The following is a 24,980-nucleotide window of genomic DNA, read 5'->3' on the forward strand; positions in this document are numbered from 1 at the left end:
TAAGGTAAACTTCCAAACTCATTCTATGAGGCCACCATCACCCTAATACCAAAACCTGACAAAGATGCCACAAAAAAAGAAAACTACAGGCCAATATCACTGATGAACATAGATGCAAAAATCCTTAACAAAATTCTAGCCATCAGAATCCAACAACACATTAAAAAGATCATACACCATGACCAATGGGCTTTATCCCAGGCATGCAAGGATTCTTCAATATCTGCAAATCAATCAGTGTAATTCACCACATTAACAAATTGAAAAATAAAAGCCATATGATTATCTCAATAGATGCAGAGAAAGCCTTTGACAAAAGTCAACATCCATTTATGATAAAAACTCTCCAGAAAGCAGGAATAGAAGGAACATACCTCAACATAATAAAAGCTATATATGACAAACCCTGAAGGAAAGTTATGACCAACCTAGATAGCATATTCAAAAGCAGAGACATTACTTTGCCAACAAAGGTCCGTCTTGTCAAGGCTATGGTTTTTCCAGTGGTCATGTATGGATGTGAGAGTTGGACTGTGAAGAAGGCTGAGTGCCGAAGAATTGATGTTTTTGAACTGTGGTGTTGGAGAAGACTCTTGAGAGTCCCTTGGACTGCAAGGAGATCCAACCAGTCCATTCTGAAGATCAGCCCTGGGATTTCTTTGGAAGGAATGATGCTAAAGCTGAAACTCCAGTACTTTGGCCACCTCATGCGAAGAGCTGACTCATTGGAAAAGACTCTGATGCTGGGAGGGATTGGGGGCAGGAGGAGAAGGGGACGACAGAGGATGAGATGGCTGGATGGCATCACTGACTCGATGGATGTGAGTCTGAGTGAACTCCGGGAATTGGTGATGGACAGGGAGGCCTGGCATGCTGTGATTCATGGGGTCGCAAAGAGTCGGACACGACTAAGCGACTGAACTGAACTGAACTGAACTGAGGCCTCCCTGTCCATCACCAACTCCCAGAGTTCACTCAGACTCACGTCCATCGAGTCAGTGATGCCATCCAGCCATCTCATCCTCTGTCGTCCCCTTCTCCTCCTGCCCCCAATCCCTCCCAGCATCAGAGTCTTTTCCAATGAGTCAACTCTTCGCATGTGATGGCCAAAGTACTGGAGTTTCAGCTTTAGCATCATTCCTTCCAAAGAAATCCCAGGGCTGATCTCCTTCAGAATGGACTGGTTGGATGTCCTTGCAGTCCAAGGGACTCTCAAGAGTCTTCTCCAACACCATAGTTCAGAAGCATCAATTCTTCGGTGCTCAGCTTTCTTCACAGTCTAACTCTCACATCCATACATGACTACTGGAAAAACCATAGAGATCTCTAATGTTTATAAGATCTGTGATGAGAAAGAACTCTTATCAGTGATGATATTGCTGATTTGTGTTCTCACTCTTTTGTTCCTTTCTCATTTGACTTTGGGTTTGTCAATTCTGTTGATGTTTTCAAAGTATCTTTTGAAGCATCTTTTGCTTTGTTCATTTTCTCTACTTTTTTCTCTTTCATTTATTTCTGCTCTTGTCTTTATTTACTGCCTTCCACTTCTTTGGGGTTTTCTTAATTCCCTTATTATATCACCTTTGACTCATGACTATTTAGAAATATGTTTAATTCTGGATATTTGGGGTTTTCTTAAACATTGTTATTAATTTCTAATTTTAATTCTGTTGTGGTTCGAGAATACTCTGAGATTCGATCCTTGGAAATAATTGTGTTTTATGGCTCAGCATATTGTCTATTTTGGTGATTATGTATCACATGTTTGCAAAGAAATGTATACTACAGTTTATATGTATAAAGTAGTATATATGTCAATTAGGCTGAGATGATGGATTGTGTTATTCAGATATTCTGTTTCACTAACGTTTTTGTCTAGTTTGTCTACTAGATGATGAAAAATGCATGCTGAAATTTCACTATAATTATGGTATTGTTCCTGTCTTTCTTTACTTCTGTTAAGTTTTGGTTTATATATTTTCAGTTTCTATTATTAGGTTACATTTATGATTTTATTTCTTTCTGATATATTTTTACCAATATTAAATGTCCCTGGTAATTTTATCCCTGGTAACACTCTTTGTTATGAAGTCTGACTAATCAATCTACTAAAAGTATTCACACCAGCCTTCTTATGATTACTTTTTGTCCACTTATATTTCTTTTTGTCCACTTTTTTCCAAATTATTTGTGGCTTTGCATTTAAAGTATGTCTTTAATAGGTAGAAAATAGTTTAGTCTTACTGTCAATCTCTGACTTTTACTGGAATTAAATATTTAATTATTAATATGATTGGATTTAGGTCTATTTTATTTGTTTTATCCACTCTTCCACTTTAATTGATTTCTGTTGATTATTTGAATATGTATTTGTATTCCATTTTAATTTGCCTATTGGATTTTGGGTATATCTCTTTTTGTCAGTGGTTGTCTGGGAATTAGAGTGCACATACTTAACCTTTCTCATTCTATTGTACCACTGCATTCTAAAATTAAGAATATTTGCAACCATATGCATCCCTTTAATTCCCTTCCACTATTCCTTATTTATAGTTATCATATGAATTATACCTGCATATATTTAAAATCTCTCCTGATAATGTTATAATTTTTGCTTTAAACACATATGTACTTTAAAGAATTTAAGAGGAAAAATAGTCTTATATACTTATTAAGATATTTACTATATACCATTTCTGAAAATTCAATTTTCCCTATTATTACTCACTTTTATGATTTATTACTGTTCTTTATTATTTATTTATTACTTCCTTTATTATTTCTTCTGAGACATGTCTCTGCATGATGTCTCTTCATTTTTGTTTGTCTGAAAAGCCTTTATTTTTATTCTTGAAATTTTCACTGGATATGGAATTCTAGGTTGACATTTCTTTCTTTCAGCCGTTTAAAGTTACTCCACTGGTTTCTGTCCTCCATGGCTTTGGATAGGAAATTTGTCAATATTGTCTCCATTTTTCCTTTCTGTTTAATGTGTTATTTTTCTCTAACTTCTTTTAAGAATTTTTCTTTCTTTTCTCTAACTTCTTTCTTTATCTTTGGTTTTCAACAGCTTGATTATGATGTGTCTAGTTATGGTTTTCTTGACTTTGCATGCTTCTCTAGTTCATAAATTTATCATCAAATATGGGGGGTTTGGGGCCATTATTTCTTCAGGTACTTTTTTCTGCCCTGATATCTTGATCCTCTCCTTCTGGATTTTCAATTACACATAAATCAGACATTTTGATATTACATCATGTGTCTCCCGTGGTTATATCCTACTTTACTTTCAATGTTTTATTCAGTCTCTTCTTGGGATGGATACTTTTTATTGATCTTTTCCCTCATTCCACTTATTCTTTCCTCTGTCACCTTCATTCTGCTTTTCAGCCCATCCAGTGAATTTTTTATTTCAGATTTTACATTTTTCAACTCAAGATTTAGCTTCTATTTGTTTCCTTTTTTTTTTTTATAACTTCTGTTTCTCTATTGAGATTGCCTACCTTATCATTCATTTCTAGTGTGTTTCCCTTTATTTCAGGAGCATAGTTTAGTAGTTGCTTTAAAACCTTTTCTTTGTAATTTCCACATTTAGATCATTGCAACATTCTCATTTGTCAGTTGTGTTTTCTCTTGTAAATAAGTCATCTTTCCTTAGTTCTTTTATTTTGAGAAGTTTGAGATTATATTCTGGACAAAGTGGATGTTATGTTGGGTAGATTTTGTGTTCTGTTATAATCTTCTGGGGAATGTTGATTATTTTTAGAAGCAGGAATCAATTTTATTAAGTTCAGAGTATACATTCTAGCTCACCTTCTGTGGAAAGTGATTCAAATATCAATTTATTTCTTTAAACCTCTGCTGTACTGATTTGGCTCTGGATCACACATCTATAATACAGATAGGTTAGGCTAAAACAAGTGCAAGCTTGCTAACATACTTAGACAATCTCATTCTCTGGTGCCCTCTCTTCTCGACTTCTTTCCCCTAGTGTCTTCTCCCTCCAGGTCTGTAGGAATTCCTTTCCCAGAAAAACAGCAGGGTGTCCACCAAAGCTTCAGTTATCTGTACTGGGACACTTGATGACTGAGCCCCATCCTCATGGCAAAAGTATGAGAGGGAAAAATCAAAGACCTGGAAATTCACCCTCCTGCTTGTTTCTTCTCCAAGTTTTGACTCCCCTGTACAATTTGCCAGCTTTTGTTTTCAGATTCCCAGTTTTTATTGTTTCCAGAGGTTATAGTTACAGTTATAATCAGGAGGACAGGTGGATTGTATAGGGGGCTTCTTATATTGCCATAAAGGAACTGGAACTCCTCTCTATAATTTTTAAAAGCTGAAAAATAAGGAAAAGTAAAATAATTCAATATAGAAATGCATAAATATGTGATAAACCTGTTTTTCAATAAAAGCAAGAGAATGATAAATACAACATTCTGGTTTTGGCCTCCTCTGGGGGAGGAAAGCACAAGTACCTTTATAAGTATTGGTGTGTTCATAACCTTGGTGGTAGGATCATGAGTGTGAGGTTATGATATTTCATAGTCTACATAGCTTATGTAGGTCAAAGGCTAACAAAATGAAGCAGGTCAAAGGCTAACAGAGTTTTGCCAAGAGAACGTGCTGGTCATAACAAACACTCTGTTCCAATAGCACAAGAGAAGACTCTACACATGAACATCACCATATGGTCAATACCGAAATCAGATTGATTATATTCTTTGTAGCCAAAGATGGAGAAGCTGTATAGAGTCAGCAAAAACAAGACCAGGAGCTGACTGTGGCTCAGATCATGAACTCCTTATAGCCAAATTCAGACTTAAATTGAAGAAAGTAGGAAAAACCACTAGACCATTCAGGTTTGACCTAAATCAAATATCTTACTATTATACAGGGGAAGTGACATAGATTCAAAGAATTAGATCTGATAGACAAGAGCCTAAAGAACTATGGATGGAGCTTCATAATGTTGTACAGGAGGCTGTGATCAAAACCATGACCAAGGAAAAGAAATGCTAAAAGGCAAAATGGTTGTCTGAGGAGGCCTTACAAATAGCTGAAGAAAGAAGAGATGCTAAAGGCAAAGGAGAAAAGGAAATATATACCCATTTGAATGCAGAGTTCCAAAGAATAGCAAGGAGAGATAAGAAAGCCTTCCTCAGTGATCAATGCAAAGAAATAGAGGAAAACAATACAATGGGAAAGACTAGAGATCTCTTCAAGAAAATTAGAGATACCAAGGGAACATTTTATGCAAATGTGGGCACAATAAAGGACAGAAGTGGTATGGACATAACAGAAGCAGAAGATAGTAAGAAGAGGTGGCAAGAATAAACAGAAGAAATATAAAAATAAGATCCTCATGACCCAGATAACCATGATGGTGTGATCACTCACCTAGAGCCAGACATCCCAGAATGCAAAGTCAAGTGGGCCTTAGGAAGCATCACTATAAACAAAGCTAGTGGAGGTGATGGAATTCCAGTTGAACTATTTCAAATCCTAAAAGATGATGCTATGAAAGTGCTGCACTCAGTATGCCAGCAAATTTGAAAACTCAGCAGTAGCCACAGGACTGGAAAAGGTCAGTTTTCATTCCAATCCCTAAGAAAGGCAATGCCAAAGAATGCTCAAACTACTGCACAATTATACTCATCTCACATGCTAGCAAAGTAATGCTCAAAATTCTCCAAGCCAGGCAACAACAATACGTGAACTGAGAACTTCCAGATGTTCAAGCTGGTTTTAGAAAAGGCAGAGGAACCAGAGATCAAATTGCCAACATCTGTTGGATCATAAAAAAAGCAAGAGAGTTCTGGAAGAACATCTACTTCTGCTGTATTGATTACGCCAAAGATTTTGCCTGTGTGGATCACAACAAACTGTCGAAAATTCTTCAAGATATGGGAATACCAGACCACCTGACCTGCCTCCTGAGAAATCTGTATGCAGGTCAAGAAGCAACAGTTAGAACTGGACATGGAACAACAGACTGGTTCCAAATCGGGAAAGGAGTACGTCAAGGCTGTATACTGTCACCCTGCTTATTTAACTTGTATGCAGAGTACATCATGAGAAATGCCAGGCTGGATGAAGCATAAGCTGGAATCAAGATTGCCGGGAGAAATATCAATAACCTCAGATATTCAGATGACACCATCCTTATGGCAGAAAGCGAAGAAGAACTAAAAAGCCTCTTGATGAAGTGAAAGAGGAGAGTGAAAAAGTTGTCTTAAAACTCAACATTCAGAAAACTAAGATCATGGCATCCAGTCCCATCACTTCAACACAAATAGATGGGGAAACAATGGAAACAGTGAGAGACTTTATCTTTGGGGGCTCCAGAATCACTGCAGATGGTGACTTCAGCCATGAAATCAAAAGATGCTTGCTCCTTGGAAGAAAAGCTATGACCAACCTAGATAGCATATTAAAAAGCAGAGACATTACTTTTCCAAAAAAGGTCCATCTAGTCAAAGCTATGGTATTTCCAGTAGTCATGTATGGATATGAGAGTTGGACTATAAAGGAAGCTGAGTGCTGAAGAATTGATGCTTTTGAACTGTTGTGTTGGAGAAGACTCTTGAGAGTCCCTTGGACTGCAAGGAGATCCAATCAGTCAATCCTAAAGGAAATCAGTCCTGAATATTTGTTGGAAGGATTGATGCTGAAGATGAAGCTCCAATACTTTGGCCACCTGATGTGAAGAACTGACTCATTGGAAAAGACCCTGATGCTGGGAAAGATTGAAAGCGGGAGGAGGGGATGACAGAGGATAAGATGGTTGGATGGCATCACCAACTCAATGGACATGAGTTTGAGTAAGCTCTGGGAGTTGGTGATGGACAGAGAAGCCTGGTGTGCTGCAGTCCATGGGATCACAAAGAGTTGGACACAACTGAGTGACTGAACTGAACTGACATAGCTTATATATTGTCTTATATATATCAAAGTAGCCTAATTTAAAAACTAACAAATGCAATTGTTTGTAAAGTTTAAAGACTTTGGCTGTGCTGTGTTGTGCTTAGTTGTTCAGTCGGGTCTGACTCTGCTACTCCATGAACTGTCCATGGGCTACATGGACTCTAGGCTCCTCCGTCCATGGGATTTTCCAGGAAGGAATACTGGATTGGGTTGCTGTGCCCTCCTCCAGGGGATCTTCCCAACCCAGGGATCAAACCCACATCTCCTGCATTGCAGGCAGATTCTTTACCATCTGAGCCACTAGAGAAGCCCATGTATTCTTATAGCTATCCATCTCTGAGTGGTAGAAATGCATGAAAGTTTAGGACAAGTTTATTGGAGTCAGAGAAATAAGAAATTAATATCTTTGTATAATGTTTCATGATTTATATCTCATCCACCTATTTTTTCATTTTATTTTTCAACAAAGTATCATTGTACCCATTTGACAGAAAAGAAAACTGAAGTTGTAAGTGCTTAGAAAACGTCTTTGGGCTCTATGACTAATAAGGGGCAGAATAAAAACTTGAGTTGGAATCTTCTGTAGTCATTTAACTTTGGGACATTTTTTTTCTTCTGAAGTCCATCTTCTCTTTATGTTAGAACGGCTCTCATTAAAAAGTCTACAAATGATAAGTGCTAGATAGGGTGCAGAGAAAAGGAAACCCTTGTAAACTGTTGGTAGCAATGTAAATTGGTACAGTCACTATGAAAACCAGTAAAAAACTAAAAATAAAGCTACCATATGATCCAGAAATCCCACTCTTGAGCTTATATCTGGAAAAGATGAAAGTACTAATTCAAAAATATACATGTACTCCACTGTTCATAGCAGTGCTGTTTATAATAGCCAAGAAACAGAAGCAACCCAAGTGCCCATCAACAGATGGTTTAAGAAGATATATAAATATACAATAGAATATTGCTCAGCCAGGAAAATATTGTCATTTGCAGCAATATGGATGGACCTAAAGAATATCATACTAAATAAAGTAAATCAGACAAAGAAAAATATGATATCATTTATATGTGGAATCTAAAAATTAATACAAGTGAATATATACAAAACAGAAAAGATTCACAGACATGGAAAACAAACCTATGATTACCAGAGGGGGAAGGATAAATTAAGAGTATGGGATTAACAGATACAAACTACTATATGTAAAACAGATAAACACTGAGGTTTTACTGTAGAGCACAGGGAACCATATTCAATATCTTATAATAACCTATACTGGAAAATAACCTGTATATATATGTGTATTATTATTATTATATGTGTATATATATACACATATATATCTGAAAAAAACTTTGCTGAACACCTAGAACTAACACAATATTGTAAATCGACTATACTTCAGTTTTAAAAAAGAACTTGATTTCAACTCTTTTTGCCATTTTTCTAGCTTCTTCTATGCCATTTTCATTTTAAGATCAATAAGATACCGCAGCAGCAAGACTAGGTATATTCTGACTATCGGGTAGGCCTTCCATCTTTCTTTTTTTCTTTCTCTTTCTAAGATAGTTGAGTCTTCTCCTGCCTTTGTTTATTTTATAAAGTGAAGCAAGTATGATATAGAAGAAAAGGAATAAGCCAAAGAGTCCTTGCCAAAGTGACAGGTGGGAATATTGTTTGGCCTTTTCTGCTGCATGCAAAAGGGAGATGTTGTCAAGTTCTGTAAACCCTTTATGCCCAAGAAAGCGAGTCTACAGGCTCTTCCCTGGCAAAGCCATTACCAATTCAAAGAGCAAGAAGGTGAACCCAGTAGGTGTGATATCTGTGCCTATTGAGGCTCCCTTCCAGCCTATTCTCTTTTCCCATCAGTATTCTCCTCCCTCCCAGAGCAGCAGATCACCTCCTCCAGCAATGAAACCAGGCCTCCCGCCTGGCCCCCAGAGCCTTCTCCTTCCTCTCGGCACTCTTGGTTAGTGGAAACAGAGCAGTGGCAAAGCCAAGGACATGGGTCTGATGTACCACTCCTGACCCTTACCCATGCTGGCCCTTCTGGGCCTGGCCCATCATTCATAAGAGCAGATCCTCCTCTTAGAGGGTGTATGACTTCTGCATGTCCTTTCATGGCCAAAATGATAATAATGTTAATTATGCTAATAACCACTGTTCAGTGACCAGTTTCTGTTGATTAGTCAGTGCTAAACATTCAGCAAGCATGGTTTCATCTGAGTCTCACCACAACTCTATAGCTTGTGTATGAGTATCATCTCCATTTCACAAAAGAGAAAAGAGAGTCTTAGAAGGGGGATTCCTAAAGCTACCCAGTCCACTGCCCAGTAGTGGGCAGTAAGGGCCCTGCAGATGAGCCTGGATCTGATCCCCAAACATAAGGCCTTTTTTTAAGAGTCTCGTGGAGAAGTCAAGCCAAACTCTTCTGACTCATTTTCAGCTGTAATTAAGAGCTGCTTAAGAATAGTCCCATAATCATAGGTCAATGGCTTGGTGGTGCTGTATTGGTTCCACCATCCCTAAGCATGTGCAGAGTTGGCTGACCCACAGTTTTCACAACTCTCCCTTACCAGGTGTCATTGCCTTGTCTTTACTTGGAAACCAAATTCTATTATTATTTTCTTGTTCTTGAATTGTACCTGACTGTTATTTCAGCTTTATCACTCTTACATAATTTGTTGTAGGTTTTCCTCTTAACCCTATAGTGAGTGGTGAGGTACACTGACATATTTTCACCTGTTATTTTCCAAGAACTAGAATGAAGAAATGTATATATCATACAGGACTAAACCAAATAAAATTGCCCATATTTACTTTCATATGGTCCAACCTAGTAGTTCACATATAAATTATTCTTACTTCATTTATTGGGCAATTGTATATATAATTCTCTCTAAATATGTGTGTGCAGTGATACTTCATTGGTGCTATTTTGTGTATTTATTTGTGTTATCTAAATAACTTGCAATATACTATTATATATTAACTGTAAGAAAATTATAAATTATTTTTTGTTTGCATATTTTTTCTGTGATCCAAAATCTTGATTATAAGCTCATATTCTTTCTTTATGAGTTGTTCATTCATGTTCCTCTCTAGTTCTTTGTCATCATTCGATTGCTTTTTCACTGTGAAGTAGGTATGGATAGGACATGTGAACCTTGGGGTCTTTTGTGTCACCTTAACAGACTCTGATCAAAGAAGCTTGAAAAGTACACGTGTAAGTGCTAAATAGGTTTTTCAAGTCCCGCAGCTAGTAAGTGTGAATTCAGATCCAACCCAGCTTGTCTAGCGGATGGAGGATGTGAAACATATTTTGTTAAATGGCATCAGTTACACCCCTGTAGCTTCCTGAACAAGAAAACCCAGACTTCCTTGACTTCTCTTTAGAGAAATTAGGACACTGACATTTATTGGCTGCCTACTGTTGCCAGGTGGCTCAGTGGGTAAAGAATCCATCTGCAATGCAGGAGATGCAGGCAGACATGAGTTTGATCCCCTGGTTGGGAAGATCCTCTGGAGGAGGGCATGGCAACCCACTCCAGTATTCTTGCCTGGAGAATCCCATGGACAGAGGAGGCTGGTGGGTTACAGTCCATAGGGTCGCACAGAGTCAGACACGACTGAAGTGACTGAGGATTATTCAGTCTGTTAGGTCCAACCTCATTTAATACAGCAATAAACACTCCAAGATTGGTATTATCAATCCGTACAGGTAGAGATACAACACAGGGTTGAATACTAACTCACGATTGCAGAACTGGATATGTAGGTGGTGAGAGCAGAAAGCAAACTCAAAACTTATTTGATTGTTCATCACACTGCCTTTTCTTTTTCCTACCCCACATCTCCATAGTCTACCTATATATACCTATATATAGGTATATATAGCTATATACCTATATATATATATATATCAAGCCCTATATATTTTACCTATAAAATGACTCTGGAATCTATCTCTCCACCATCTTTATGACCACTGCCATAACACTGACCCTCCCAAGGACAAATGCAGCAGCCTCCCAACCTCCGCCCTGTCTCAGACCCTCTCCATTCCGCCACCTAGCCTCCAACTTGTTCCGTAATCCCACACACGGATCTTCAATGGCCCTGCAGTGCTTGAAGGGTATAAAACAAAAACAATCCAGCTTTCCAACCTACCTTCCTGGCCTTGTCTGGCAACACTCTTTATCCCCAACCCCAACTCCACCGACCCTCCAGCCCCTCCCATTCCCTCTAACACCCATGACCTTTCTAATCCAACTCCTGGTCCTCCACGTACTTGCTACTTGGGACACTGGAGGGACTTTTTAAAAAATTTATTTATTTATTTATTTTGCTGTCCTGGGTCTTAGTTGTGGCATGTGGGATCTAGTTCTCCTCAGGGATCAAACCCATGCCCCCTGCATTGGGAACACAAAGTCTCAGCCATTGGACCACCAGGGAAGTCCTGGGACTTTTTTTTTTTTTTTAATCTACCTACCAGTTCTCCACCTGGAAAATTCTTTTCCCCCAAGGCCAATTGCAGGGTGAGAACTCGTGGGAGAAACATTTCTGGGCAGTTCCTAGCTCCTCCTCTATATAGCCACAGGACTTTTTACACATTTTTAAGTAGACCATTTCTGTTGAACGATAGCTAGTTGTTGAAATGTCTAATATATTTTGCCACTTGATAACGAGCCTCCAGGGGATAAATATCATGTCATATTTATCTTTGAATTACCGGCATTCAGAAAAGTGCCTGGTACAAGGTCAGTACTCAGTAAATGTTCATTAATGTACAAATAGTCTCTCATGCATGTAAGAGCATCCTGAAAAGCTGTTCGGTATGCAGATTGAAAACTGACCTGGAAGGAAGTTTTCTTGGATTCTAGTCTGGGCTTGCCCCCCACCAACTGGCTGGGTCTACAGGGACAGAACTTACCTGGTTCCAGTCTCACTTGTAAAGGTGGCAGACATCTGAATGCCTTCCAGGGCTCACATCCAGTGATGCAAAGTACTTGACAGCTTATTCCTAAAAATACCTCTTTTTCTCACCCAAAAGGAAAGATCTGATACCTCTTCTAAGAAGAATCATGGCACACAACCAGCAGTTTCCAGCCAAGACCCCCATCATCAAATTCAAGGAGCAGGACTTTTACTCCTTGCGGGATCATTGCCTAAACAGAGGGCTGCTGTTTGAGGATGAGACATTCCCTGCCGAGACTTATTCTATAGGTCTGCAGCTCCTCAAGGGAAAAAACCTCTCCAACCTAAGCTGGATGCGGCCAAAGGTGAGTGAAACTCCCCACCTGGGACATGCCCAGCTCCTGGGCCCTCTGACTGTCTCTCATGGTACTTCCCACTGAAAGGATGGGCTTGAAACCTGGTTTTCAGGGCTGGCCCAAACCAAACTGGAAGGAGACTGAAATTCATCTGATCCCCTCAGCTACAGTGTTGCATCCACAGTGGGATGGAAAGACTCTATACCAGGAAACAGGACCCCTGGGTTTTAACCCAGTTCTAACACAGCATGTCACTAGGTTACGTGCCTCAGGATTCCCTCATAAAAAATGGGGAAGCAAAGGTATGAGGATTGTAGAAGTAGCTGTAGGGTCTCTTCCATCTCCATAAACGAGCCCCTCTGTCAGTGTTCATCACTCTTTATTCTGTTCAGGTATCACTGTCTTTTTCTTTTTTCTTTCCTAGTTAGAATTTACTCAAAGGGAAGATAGCATGTCAATCATTTGTACAATAGGATGAATTTCAACAATTGCCTTGCCTCTCTCACATGTATTGGTATTTTTAGTCTTGTAAAGGCTGATCACCTATAAAAGAGTTTTAGACATCAGTTATAAAATTAAAGAGATATTTTGTGGCAATGTTCAAACCCCCTGACTCCCCCACCCCAACAGATGACCACTAATTCCACCTTGCAGCCAAGTGAGCCCGCTTGGCTTTTCTAGAACTATCTCAGTTTCAGGACATGAAGCTCCAAGGGAAATTTCTCAGTCCACTAAACATTCTTGTGCTGGCATTTTCAATGATACAAAGGACCTGTCTAAGGGCCACTTTGAGGGCACTGATGCTCAAACATCCTGTTCATGCTTCCAAAAGCCGACAGCAGAACCTAAAACAAGAGGACAGAGTATAATGTCTAGTAAGCTAATGATTATAATATCACTAGGGTTACTGAATGGGAATGAAATGCCAAGCACTCTGTGGAACACACTCAATGAAGCCAGGTTAGGTTACACAGAATAGGGGTTTTCTGATGACAGAACAAGACATAAACCCTGGAGTAACCATCTCTTGACCCTACTCCAGTACTTTTGACTAGAAAATCCCATGGACAGAGGAGCCTGGTAGGCTGCAGTCCATGGGGTCACTAGAGTCAGACATGACTAAGCGACTTCACTTTCACTTTTCTCTTTCATGCATTGGAGAAGGAAATGGCAACCCACTCCAGTGTTCTTGCCTGGAGAATCCCAGGGATGGGGGAGCCTGCTGGGCTACCGTCTATGGGGTTGCACAGAGTCGGACACGACTGAAGCGACTTAGCAGCAGCAGCAGCAGCAGCAGCAGCAGCAACCATCTCTTGTCCTAATTCAGGACTGATTTGTAGCTTTGGGGAAGGCGAGGGTGAGTGGGGATCTGATGGGGTTTAGGATGCTGCTTAGTTAAGATAGAGAAGGAAATGGCAACCCACTCCAATATTCTTGCCTAGAAAATTCCGTGGATTGAGGAGCCTGGTGGGCTACAGTCCATGGGGTCGCAAAGAGTCAGACACGACTGAGCGACTTCGCTTTAGTTAAGATGAGGGTGCTTCAAACTTCTAGGATCCATCTTACCAGCCAGAAGCAATAAGTCCCCAACAATGACTCCCTTCTGGACTTCACTCCTAAGGAGAACTGAGCAGAGAACTCTATTTAAAGCTTGGAAGGATTATATTTTTCCCCCCTTTGTTATTTTCAGATGAGATTCTTTTAGAATGTTGTTTTTTCACAAGGTACTGAGCAATAGATGTGAGACTATATTTATAGTGTTGAAGAATTTATAACATTTTTATTTAGAAAGGATTGAGTTTTTTATCTAATTCCAACAACATCTCAACTTGTGATGTCTTTTGGGGTCAAGGAGAAACTGAGGCAAACAGAAATGAAATGACTCACACAGAATCATTCCAGGAACCCATAGTAGAGGCAGCCAGAGGCCAAGTACATTTTACTCCCATTCTTCCTCTCACCCCAAAGCTTATCCATCCAAAAACTCTACCAGGGGATCACTTTTCATTCCCACATTTCTTTTAAAATGTATATGTTGATATTTCTTTGTATCCCTTATCGAAACTGGCAGCATTGAACACTTGTATTTTTCAGAGCTTTCCATACGTCTTCTCTTTCTCTGTTTTTTGTTCTTCCCAGTTTTATGAGGGAATGGGTTCAGACAGGTGATGTGACTTGCACAATGTGACATAGTTAGGGAAAGAGCAGGATTTAAACTAAACTTTCTGACTTCACATACTACATGCGTGCATCTTCAGTTGCTGTCGTGTCTGACTCTTTGCGACCCCATGGACTGTATGCAGCCCACCAGGCTCCTCTGTCCATGGGATTCTCCAGGCAAGAATACTGGAGTGGATTGCCATTTCCTTCTCCGGGGGATCGTCCCAGGGATCAAAACTGCATCTCCTGCATTGGCAGGCGGATTCTTTACCACTGAGCCAACTGTGGGAAGCCCCCCACATACTGCACTTTTCCTCATATTGTATTTTAGGCTCCTGTTTGCTACTAATAATACCTTGTGCATCAGTAGAATCTCCTGCACTGTCTGAGTAACCAGGAATCAATCTCTGTCTATGTTCTGCCCTTCTTTTCATTTTTTTAGGTGAAAAGAATGAGGATAAAAATGGTGCCAGTGCCTAACAAGATTATTTTAAGGAATAAATGAAGACAATACATAGAACATTGTCTAGCACATTGTAAGAACTTACTAAACACTAGTTATTGTTACTCTGATTAATTTGAGAGGGATGGCATTGCATAGCAGCTACAGGGGCCATCCCCTAGGATTCCTTGGGCTTTCACTGTCTAGTCATCTCAGCTTCAGTCTTCAGCTAATTTCAGCAGACACTTTTAAGGAGAAATGTGGGTCAGAGGAAACCATCTGGGGAGCCCAGAGGAGGCTGGCAGGGAGTGTGCAGCGTGCTTTTCCTCTCACATTCTGCTGTCTATCTCTATTAGAAGGGTGCCTCCCAATCTAAAGCTTGCTCAGTGCCGACCTGACTGCATCCCCTAAACTTCAGTTATATAGCAGCTGAGGTGGCACCAAGGCTCCCTAGGCCATTTCTGCATTCTGTGTTTTCTAGACAATGGCAAAGCATCATACTCTAGGCAACTGCTAAACCAGCATGGGTATCATTCTACCTCAAGTACTCATTCAGGCTTGGTAGGTTCAACAACAGAGCAAGAGTCAGGGACATGAAACTAGGCTTGGCTTTCTACATGAAGAAGAAAAGTTGTTTCTCATGTAGTTTATGTTCTCTCTCTCGTTTTGTCTACCTCTTCCTTCTTCTTCGGAGAAGGCAATGGCAACCCACTCCAGTACCCTTGCCTGGAAAATCCCATGGATGGAGGAGCCTGGTAGGTTGCAGGGTCGCTAAGAGTTGGACATGACTGAGCAACTTCACTTTCACTCCTTCTTCTTCTCTCCTCTCTCTCTAACAATTAAACCTGATCTATTTTGCTACTGTTCCTCCCATTGCTTCCTTCAGCTTTTCTGGGTTTAAGGAATCAGCAACCCACTCCCCAGACTCTCCCTTCCCCCGACCAGCAGGCAGTCAGGTTCCATAAATGCCTGTGACTGTGCCCAGAGCAAAAGGCGCTGAAAGGACCCAACTCCTCATCCTCCTCAATGCTTCCCGTAACCCCAGCCTCAGGAAAGACGATGCTGGGAATTACACCTGTACTCAGAGACTCTACATGAGATTTCCTCGAACTAAATTTGGTAGAGTCACTTTCTTCTAAAAATTTTATCTCATGAATAGTATCAAATTCCATTTATCAAGCATGTCTCTATGCTAAGTATTAATCTAAGCACCTTACACACAACACTTCATTTAGTTGCCATAACAGGCCTCTGAGGTAGATGATATTGTGTGTGTGTATGTTAGTCGCTAGTGGTGTCTGACTCTTTGCAATTCCATGGACTGTAGCCAGCCAGGCTCTGTCCATGGGATTTTCTAGGAAAGAATACTGGAGTGGGTAGCCATTTACTTTTCCAGGGGATCTTTCCAACCCATGTATCGAACCCAGGTCTCATGCATTGCAAGCAGATTCTTTACCATCTGAGCTACTAGGGAAGCCCAGATGATATTATCCTCATTCAATAGATCAGCACCATCCAAAAGAACTTTCTGCGAGGATAGAAATGTCCTTTATGCAAATACAGGAGCCACTAGTCACATGTTGCTATCAAGCAACTAAAATATGGCCAGTGTGACTGAGGTGTTGAAGATTTAATTTCATTTAAATGTAAGTAGCTAATATAGCTTGTGGCTACCATATTGGAAAGCACAGAATTGTAGATGCAGATCCTCACAGCAGAGTTGCCAATATATCAGCTGTATATGCATGTTCAGTCATGCCTGACTCTTTGACTCACCCCCAGGCTCCTCTGTCCATGGAATTTTCCAGGCAAGAATACTGGAGTAGGTTGCCATTTCCTTCTCCAGAGGATCTCCCTGATCCAGGGATTGAACCCATGTCTCTTATGTCTTTTGCACTGGCAAGCGAGTTCTTTACCTGCTGAGATGGATTTAATTTAATTTGAATGTAAGTAGCCAATATGGCTTGTTGCTGCCATACTGGAAAGCAAAGAATTACAGATCCTCACAGCAGAGTCACCAATATGTCAGAGTAAGAGATGGAAATTTCATCTTTGTCTTCATTCTTTAGTGGAAAACATGTTCATTACACAACTGAAGAAAGCGCTGTGGGCCCAAAACAGGTTCAGGGTTCAGCACCCAGCCCCACTGTGGATTCTGGCCTGTGGCAAGCCCAGAATGTCACTTACCCAGATGACAACATTCATCTTCCAAGTAACCAGAGCAGAGTTTCCGAAAGGACCATTTACTAGATATGACTCACCTTGGTTTCAACATAGGTTGTCCCAGAAAGGAAGGGGTTAATGATAGGTAACAGAAGGCAACAGACAATTAGCACAGCACCAAAGAACTTTGATTCCAATAAAGCAAAGTTCTCTAGCAAAAAATAGAAAAGGGAGTGACGCTGCCACCTGGCCCTGCCTGAACTCTGGCCACTGGCTGAAAGGGGCTGTGTCTGAAGGCCAGCGCGCTAAGCCTGGTGTTTCCCCATCCCAGAGCAGCAACTGTCTGGGGCAGGGCATGAGGAGCTCTTGAAAAGAACACAGGAATCACCGTCCAGAACATAGGAAGTGATGCCACATTAGAAAGACACCTCCAAGGATGTGGGCAGGGGAGTGCCTGATGTACCACTTCAGATATGGATGTGGGTGTGGATGCAGAGGGCAACAGGGAGGCAGAGAGGGGAGAGGTCGGGATCTTCTATAGGACACAACCAATAGTGACTGCACAGATATAGCCTGTGGCTTCATCTATTATAAGGAATTGGCACATGTAGTTACGGAGGCAAGACGTCCCACAGTCTGCTATCTGCAAACTGGAGACCCAGGAGATCCAATGGTATAGTGCAGCCCATGTGGGAAGGCCTGAGAACCAGTGGGGCTGATGATGTCATCCCCAGTCCCTGGGCAGCAGTCAGGCAGAGAAGGGGTGAATTCTCCCCTTCTCTACCTTTTGTTCTGTTCGGGCCCTCCATAGATTGGATGGCACCCATCCACGTTGGGGAGGGCAATCTTCTTTACTGTGTCCCCTGATTCAGATGCTAATTTCATCTGGAAGCACTCCTTTGAAATAATGTATAACCAAATATCTAGGCACCCTGTGAGCCAGTCAAATTGACACATAAAATGAACCATCACAGCTTTCTTCTGTACGGATGATGTTGCAGAGGCCTCAAAGGGCCAATCCATGTCACAGAATCAGAAAACACTGAAGACCCTGCCTGCTGGTGTGGTCCACAGCAAAGGCACTATGTGGGCGGAGTGTCTAATGCACAGCCTGCCTCCTGTGTGACCTAGGATAAATCACTCAGCCTCTCTGAACCTGCTTCTTGCCCTGCTGAGCCTCAGAATCACCAGAGGAGCTATGCAGATCCTGAACTCTACCTCCACTGACCTACAGAATACAGGTTGTGGGAAGGCGACATCCAGCAGCCTGCATATCTGCAAAACTTGTGGGTGATTCTGAGTCACTCCCGGGGCGGAGGCTGCCCATCACCAGTCCTGTCACATTCCCTTGCAGACATGGTTCACCCGGCCCACGTGGTGCCAGGGCACCTGCCCAGGGCCAGAGGGTTTTTATCTTCCAAGCATATTGACCTGTTTTCTCTGAGGGCCTGGTCTCAAAGCCGGCCCAGCAGACTGAAATGCTTCTGGGTATAATTTCTGTCTCCTCCTACCTTTGCTCTTTTGGGATTGCCCAGGACCCTTCTTAAGCCAGGGTGAGGAAGGAACAGGTAGCTCAGGAAAAGAGACAAAAAATGCTAGTTTTGTGCCCAACTTTGATGCACACACTTCTAGTGTTTGTCCATGAACTTGATGTTGATGACTGATTTTTGGTTTGAAATAATTGCCATTTAATCTTCAAAACATTAAAGTATCCTTCTGTTCCTACTTGGCAAAAATTTCAGTTTTTTAATATTCTGGAAAATCAGAAAAATTTGTGCATTTATGAAATGACTTCATGGCATTTACTGGAAAGAGAGCAATTATTTTTCTTTTGGCCTATGTAAATGTCATTTGATGTCATCAGATATCCTGATAGGAATCCATCCTGGCATCCTACATTTCTGTGGCAAACCCTACTTGATGATAGTGGGTTAGCTGTATAATTTATTGTTGATTTCCTTGCCAGGGATTTATTTCAGTATTTTTCCATAAGTGAAATCAATCTGTGTGTGTGTGTGTGTGTGTGTGTGTGTGTGTGTGTGTGTATGTTTATGTGTCAGGTTGGGCATCCTGGCTGTGCTGGCTTCTTAAAATAAACAATGACAGGATTCTTTTTTTTTTTCCTAATGCTGAAACTACAAGCGACACAGGAATTGTTTATTCCCTGAAAATCTGAGAGAACTCAGCAACAAAATTGTGTGTAGAAGCCTTGACAGAGATATTAGGGAGATATTCTTTAATCATTAAAAACTACTATAGCAAGGTTATTGATTTTCAGGTGATTTACCAACTTGGATCATTTTTGGCCATATTAATTTTTGTCCAACAATCTTCAGTATGTTTTAAACCGATTAGTATAAAATTTTACATCATGTTTTTATATTGTTAAAACAAGATTTCTAATTTTATTTGAAATAAGATCCTCTACCATATTAGCCAAAGATTGGGTCTAAGTAAATCTTCTCCCCCAATACAATGTATTTGCTAATCTTGCTATGTTTCTCTTTTGTAATTCACCAATTGTTCTCTTTATCATTTTCTCCCACCTATATTTGTGAGGCTCTTTTTTCTTTCTTTTATTTTATAATTTGACTGTGTAAATCATGTTTTTATTCTCTCTTGTTTAATAATGAATGCATTGGAGACACTAGGTTTATCCATGAGTGTGGTCTTTTTAATTTTGCAAATATTACAGAAGCAGGGAATCAATATTTATTGAACAGGCCCCTTGTCTGACACTATGCTAATATTTCACATCCTTCCTCATTTGTAAAATAATGAAGACTCCTGTTTGGCAAGTCCATCAGGAGATCACTGTGAATGAGGCATCTCATCCTCCACGAGGGTTTGGTCACAGCAGCCAGGACATCATGACTTTCTCATTTGATGCCATTTTCTTACATATGAAGAAACCAAGGCTCAGCAAAGTAAAGGAAGTTGCTCAAGGTCACCCCAGGAACAATGCAGACAGGATTCCACACCAGGTTCTGCTCTTCTGACCCTCAGCACACCCACCCCTGCTCTGCCCATCAGGGTGGTAAACCAGGAGTAAATGACGAAGAAGCTGCAGCGTTCTTTATGCAGTGGTCAAGAAACCTGAGCCAAAACCCAAACGCCTTCACCTTCTTTAACTCCCTTGAGTGGAGGATCTCCAGCCAGCCTCCACTAAGATCTTGAGTTCCCTCTTCCAGTAGAAAGGGAGGGGACAACTAGAGCCACTGAAGCACCCCAAGCTGCTTTGACGCTGGGAGAGTGGCTCCCTCTTGGGCCCTGTGAGAGCTCTGCCCTTCCTGTTGGTGTTAAGAGAGACCCCGAGTTCTTTGCAGCCAACGGTAGGGCAGAGGGTCAGCTCAGGGCCTCCACTGCAAGGACTTGGGCCTGAGGGCCCCTCTCGTGGTCATCAGAGAGGGCCAGTTGTATGCAGAGAAGATGGTGGGAGGAGGCCTGGTGCGGTGAGCTGGCTGAGTTGTTTGCAAGCACACACACCTTTGTTTGCCCCTTGGAGGGAGGCTCCACCAGGAAACAGGAGGGCAGTTTACGAAGGGCTGACAGGTCTCACTAAGATACAGGACTCCACATGTTCATGGCTGTTGAGCAGATGAATCCTTTTCCACTTTGCAGCCCCTTTCTCTGGGAACTCTCTTGTCAATGTGAAAAGAAATGACACAGGAACAATTATACCAAATCATGCAAATCCATGCAATGGAGATCCAGGACACAGAGAGGATGCTGAGGAAATCCTGTGGGCTCCTGGTTGCAGGAAAACCTAGAAGCTGCCTGGGGTCTTCCAGAATCAGTCTGGGTGTTAGCCAGGGAGTGGGCAAAGACCTGAGTAATACACAGACTGCATCCTGTACAGCATGTGGCTGGACTTGAACCTGGAGCTCCGAATGCCTATACTGACTTCTCAGAGATGACATTTCACAAGGAAAGTGTGATTATGCTTGTAAAAGTTTCCTCTAGTAAATTCATCCTTTTCTTTCTTGGCTGTTTATAGACTCTTAATGAAACACTGCTGTTGGGACCAGGATGGCTGATCATTTGATGTAAGGATCCTGGTCCTTATCTCCACGTGCAGTCTGCCCATGCATTTACTGCCTATCTGGGCAGTTACACATACGCCCCTCTGACATCTGCCTCCCTGTTAGCAATAAAACCTGAAGAATGAGGGGAACTTTCCTAACTCAGATCCTAAACACCTCTTTACAAAGTAACCTCTACTCCTCAAAGACGAGGAGAGTGATGTCTTGGGACCACACTGGGAGACAGAGGGATAAAAGATGCTCATGGCTTTCCCCTGCTCTTTTCTAAGGATTTATTGAAGGGTAAGTCAGAGCCTCTCTTCATCCTGGAAGGTGCAAGCAGATTCGATATCCAACAAGGAGAGGCAGGTAAGAACTCAACCTCTTTCTTCTTGACCCTGGATGGAGGCAGGCTGCCCAAAGTCCACCTCTGAGCAGCGGTGGGTGGAGAGAAGTGCCCCCACCCAGACCCATAGAGACCGACACCCTCAGTGTTGCTGTGGTTGGACTATTCATGCTCAGACCTTCAGCCTGTAAATCAGCTTAGCAGTGGGTGTGCAGAGCCCTTTATGGAGAGGAATTGTCAAAGAAAAGGAGAAAATATACACAGAGTTTAGTCTGAGTACTGAGTAGAGAGAAGTAAATGTTTATTGAACTTCTGCAAGGCTTTGCTAGATACTTTGCATGAAATAGTTCATTAACCCTGCAACATCCTCATTTTATATATGCAGAAGCTAGGGGTCCAAGGGACACAATAATGTCTTTCATGTCACAAAAGCAATACATGACAGAGTTGAGTTTGAATCTAGAGCTGTGTGACTCCCTCCAACCCACTGGGCAGGCACAGGGTGGAGTTGTTGCTGAGACCTGAGGAGTGTGGCAGGAGAAGGGAGGCCCGTGGGCGGTAGCAGGTGTGGCTATGCAACACCCCTGAGCCGAACCCTAGGAGTGGGGGGCGAGACTCCTTGGGGTGGGCACGTGGACATGGAGCCCAGAGACATAGCAAAATAAGATACAACCCTTGGGACTCCTCTGGTGGTTCAGTGGCTAGGGCTCTTTGTTTCAAGTGCAGGGGGCCCAGGTTCGATTTCTGGTCAGCGAACTACATCCCACATGCCAGAACTAAGACCCAGTGCGGCCAAATAAATGAATAAGACACAACCCCTCTGACAGCAGGTTCTACGTCCTTAGAATGTCACTTTCCAGTTAATGCCCTGGCACTTGGACTTCACCTGGTGAATTTGATAGAAGCCTGCCTGGCTTGCTGTCTGTGTTGGAGAAAGTCCCCTCCAGCCAGTAGCCTCCTGACGGGATAAGGGACCTCTCCCAGGGCATCCCTGTGGCTTCTGCACCCAGCAGCATGCCTGACTTGAAAGGGCATTCAAGCCATTGTGTGAAGATGGAGAGAAGACTCAGGAGAAGAGGGTGAGCTTACTCAAAAGGGCTCACAGAGGCCTTCAAGGAGAAACTCAAAGCCATGTTCCCTCAAGGGGGAAAAGGGGAGAACCTGGATATGGGCTGGAAAGGTCCCGACACCAGGAGGGACTGAGTATTAGCAAAGAAAAACAGAAATCTGTTATCCCCAATTTTAGAGCGCACCATTGCCACTGATGCTGACAACAAAATTGCTGTAATTTTGGTTCTGGGCACTTTGGGCCAAACGAGAATCAGAAGGCAAGTTGGCCCATCAGCTTGGCTGGGGCTCTCCTGACGCACTACCATCACCATCAGAGCAGCACCAACACCACCATCCCTATCACTACTCCACCCCTACCCCACCGCTGTCTCCATAACTACCAGCATCACCTCTATCTTGTTTGGAACTGACCCCAGTGAATCTTTCCCCCAGTTCTCCTCTCTCAGACAGGAAAAAAAAAAAAGCATTATTCGGAAGGAGGTACGCCAACTCTGAGTAGTGCATCAGGTGGATGCTGTCCAAACAGCATCTCACGACTTACGTCCCCCTCCCCTCCAGGAGATTGCTGGTTCCTGGCAGCACTGGGGGCCTTGACACAGAGTCCACAGTATCTGCAGAAGATCCTCATAGACCAAAGCTTTTCATACCAGTATGCGGGGATTTTCCATTTTCTGGTAAGTATGCTGCTGGGATGCTCCTTAAATGGGATTCTCTGTGAGCCTAGGGAGGCAACTGTCTGGAACGTTCTCTTGGTCTAGCAGCCTGAGATGTGGGAGAGACACATAAGTGTTAGTTAATGTGTGTTAGTGCCTCAAAAGGATCTGAACTCAGAATCTGACAACACATAGGGAAGATAAGAGTTAACATGTTTTCATGTAAATATTGGGTTGGCCAAAATGTTCATTTGGGTTTTTCCATAGCATCTTATGGAAAGATCTGAATGAACATTTTGGGCAACCCAATAAAAAGTATGGCAGAAACAATCAGCCAAAGAAAAGAATTCCTGATCAAAGACCCTGTACCTCATTGAGGTTTTGTGTGTCTGTCTGTCCTGGGCCACACCCTGTTGTTTTGATTACAGCAGCTTCAGAGTGACTTGTGACAGCTGGTGGCACACGTTCTCCTTCATTATTCAGTATCTTTCCCTCAAAAATATTTTATCTTGTTGATTCTTGCACATTTATTCTTCTGTGAGAATTTTTAAATCATTGCATCTAATTAAAAAGAAAAGCCACCATGAAGCAGAATAGAGCAGCATTAAATTTATGTATTAATTTGGAAAAATCACATTTTTATTATTGTAATTATTCCTTTCCAAAAGCACAGTGTATCTTTCCATTTATTCAGAACTAGTTTTATGTCCTTCAATAAAATGTTATAGTTATGTTTTGATATTCCTTCCATACCCTTCTTGATAAATGTATTCTCAGATATTTTTCTAACTATATGTTGATGGAAAGAGAATGCTAGTCCTTTTTTTATATTAAGTTGTATCTAGCCACCTTATCAAATTCTCTTATTCTAATTTTTTCTTTATTAATGTCTGGATATTTTTTAGTTATTTAATATTATCCACAGATAAAGATAATTTTGTCTCTTAATATTTATAGAGTTATTTTGTTTTGCTGTATTAATTAGAAGATGTAATTTTGAATGAGGTGACAAGAGCAAAATTCTGCCTTCTCTTGAGTTTAGTGGCATACTTTCTTGGTATGCCATTCTTTTAATCCACTGTTGGATTCAATTTGCTAAAAATTTATTAGAATTTTTGTATCCATATCACATGTGCAATTGGATTCCAGATTTTTGTTGTTTTTCTTTGGAGTTATACTAGCTTTTTAATATGAGCACATTGAGATTTACTTTGATCTGAAATAATTTGTATAATGGTTGTTAATCATTATTGGTTCTTTGCAAGTGAAATAGACAATTGTTAAATTGTCTAGACCTATCTCCTTTTAAATATGAATTCTTTAACTCTTCTAATGTGTTCAATAGCTATTGATCTGCTTGGGCCTATTATTTCTTCTGAAGTTAATTCTTGAAATTTATATTTTGCTGGAAGAATCAACTATTTCTTCTATAGTTCTAAATGCATTGCCCCAAAGTTGCTTATATAAGTCTCTGAAAATTTACTTAATTTCCTCTAATTTGTGGCTAAGTGTACTTTATCAATCTCTTTGCTATATATTTTTAAATATATTATCGAATGTTTGTAAGTTTAATATATGCAATCAAGTTCTCTGATTTATAGATTATATAATCTGCAATTATCTCTTTTGTCTTGGCTTATTTTTTGTCTGTTTTGGCATATTCTAAAAGAAGTGAATTAAAGTTCTTTCCCAAAGTTATAGTTTGGAGGGTTCCTTTTATGTTCTGACTTTATAGTTTTCTTGCTGTATTCTTTTCTACCCAAATAATTATGTTTTTACTCTTCAGTTGTTAGAATAAAACTTACACAATATCCCTCTTTGTTATGTATGAGGCTTCTGACCTTGACTTCCTCCTCACCTGATCTTCACGTTGCTATTCTAGATTCCCGTTACCTACATTTCCCTGTTATATTTTTGCTCATCCT

At 41.1% G+C, this 24,980-nt stretch overlaps 1 protein-coding gene across 12 annotated transcripts in view; it reads left to right on the forward strand.

Moving 5' to 3' along the window:
• Positions 1–24,980, forward strand: part of CAPN13 (calpain 13) — an 89,184-nt gene that overhangs the window by 11,105 nt on the left and 53,099 nt on the right. For all 12 annotated transcript variants that reach the window (XM_044926106.2, XM_044926111.2, XM_044926107.2 and 9 more), the window contains exons 2-4: positions 11,979–12,207; positions 21,276–21,354; positions 22,961–23,076. In XM_044926106.2, coding sequence (XP_044782041.2) covers positions 12,010–12,207; positions 21,276–21,354; positions 22,961–23,076 — 393 coding nt within the window. In that variant the 5' untranslated portion in view covers positions 11,979–12,009. The remainder of the gene's footprint in view (positions 1–11,978; positions 12,208–21,275; positions 21,355–22,960; positions 23,077–24,980) is intronic.

The sequence above is a fragment of the Bubalus bubalis genome, chromosome 12, assembly GCF_019923935.1.
Source record: "Bubalus bubalis isolate 160015118507 breed Murrah chromosome 12, NDDB_SH_1, whole genome shotgun sequence".
NCBI classification, from domain to species: domain Eukaryota; kingdom Metazoa; phylum Chordata; class Mammalia; order Artiodactyla; family Bovidae; genus Bubalus; species Bubalus bubalis.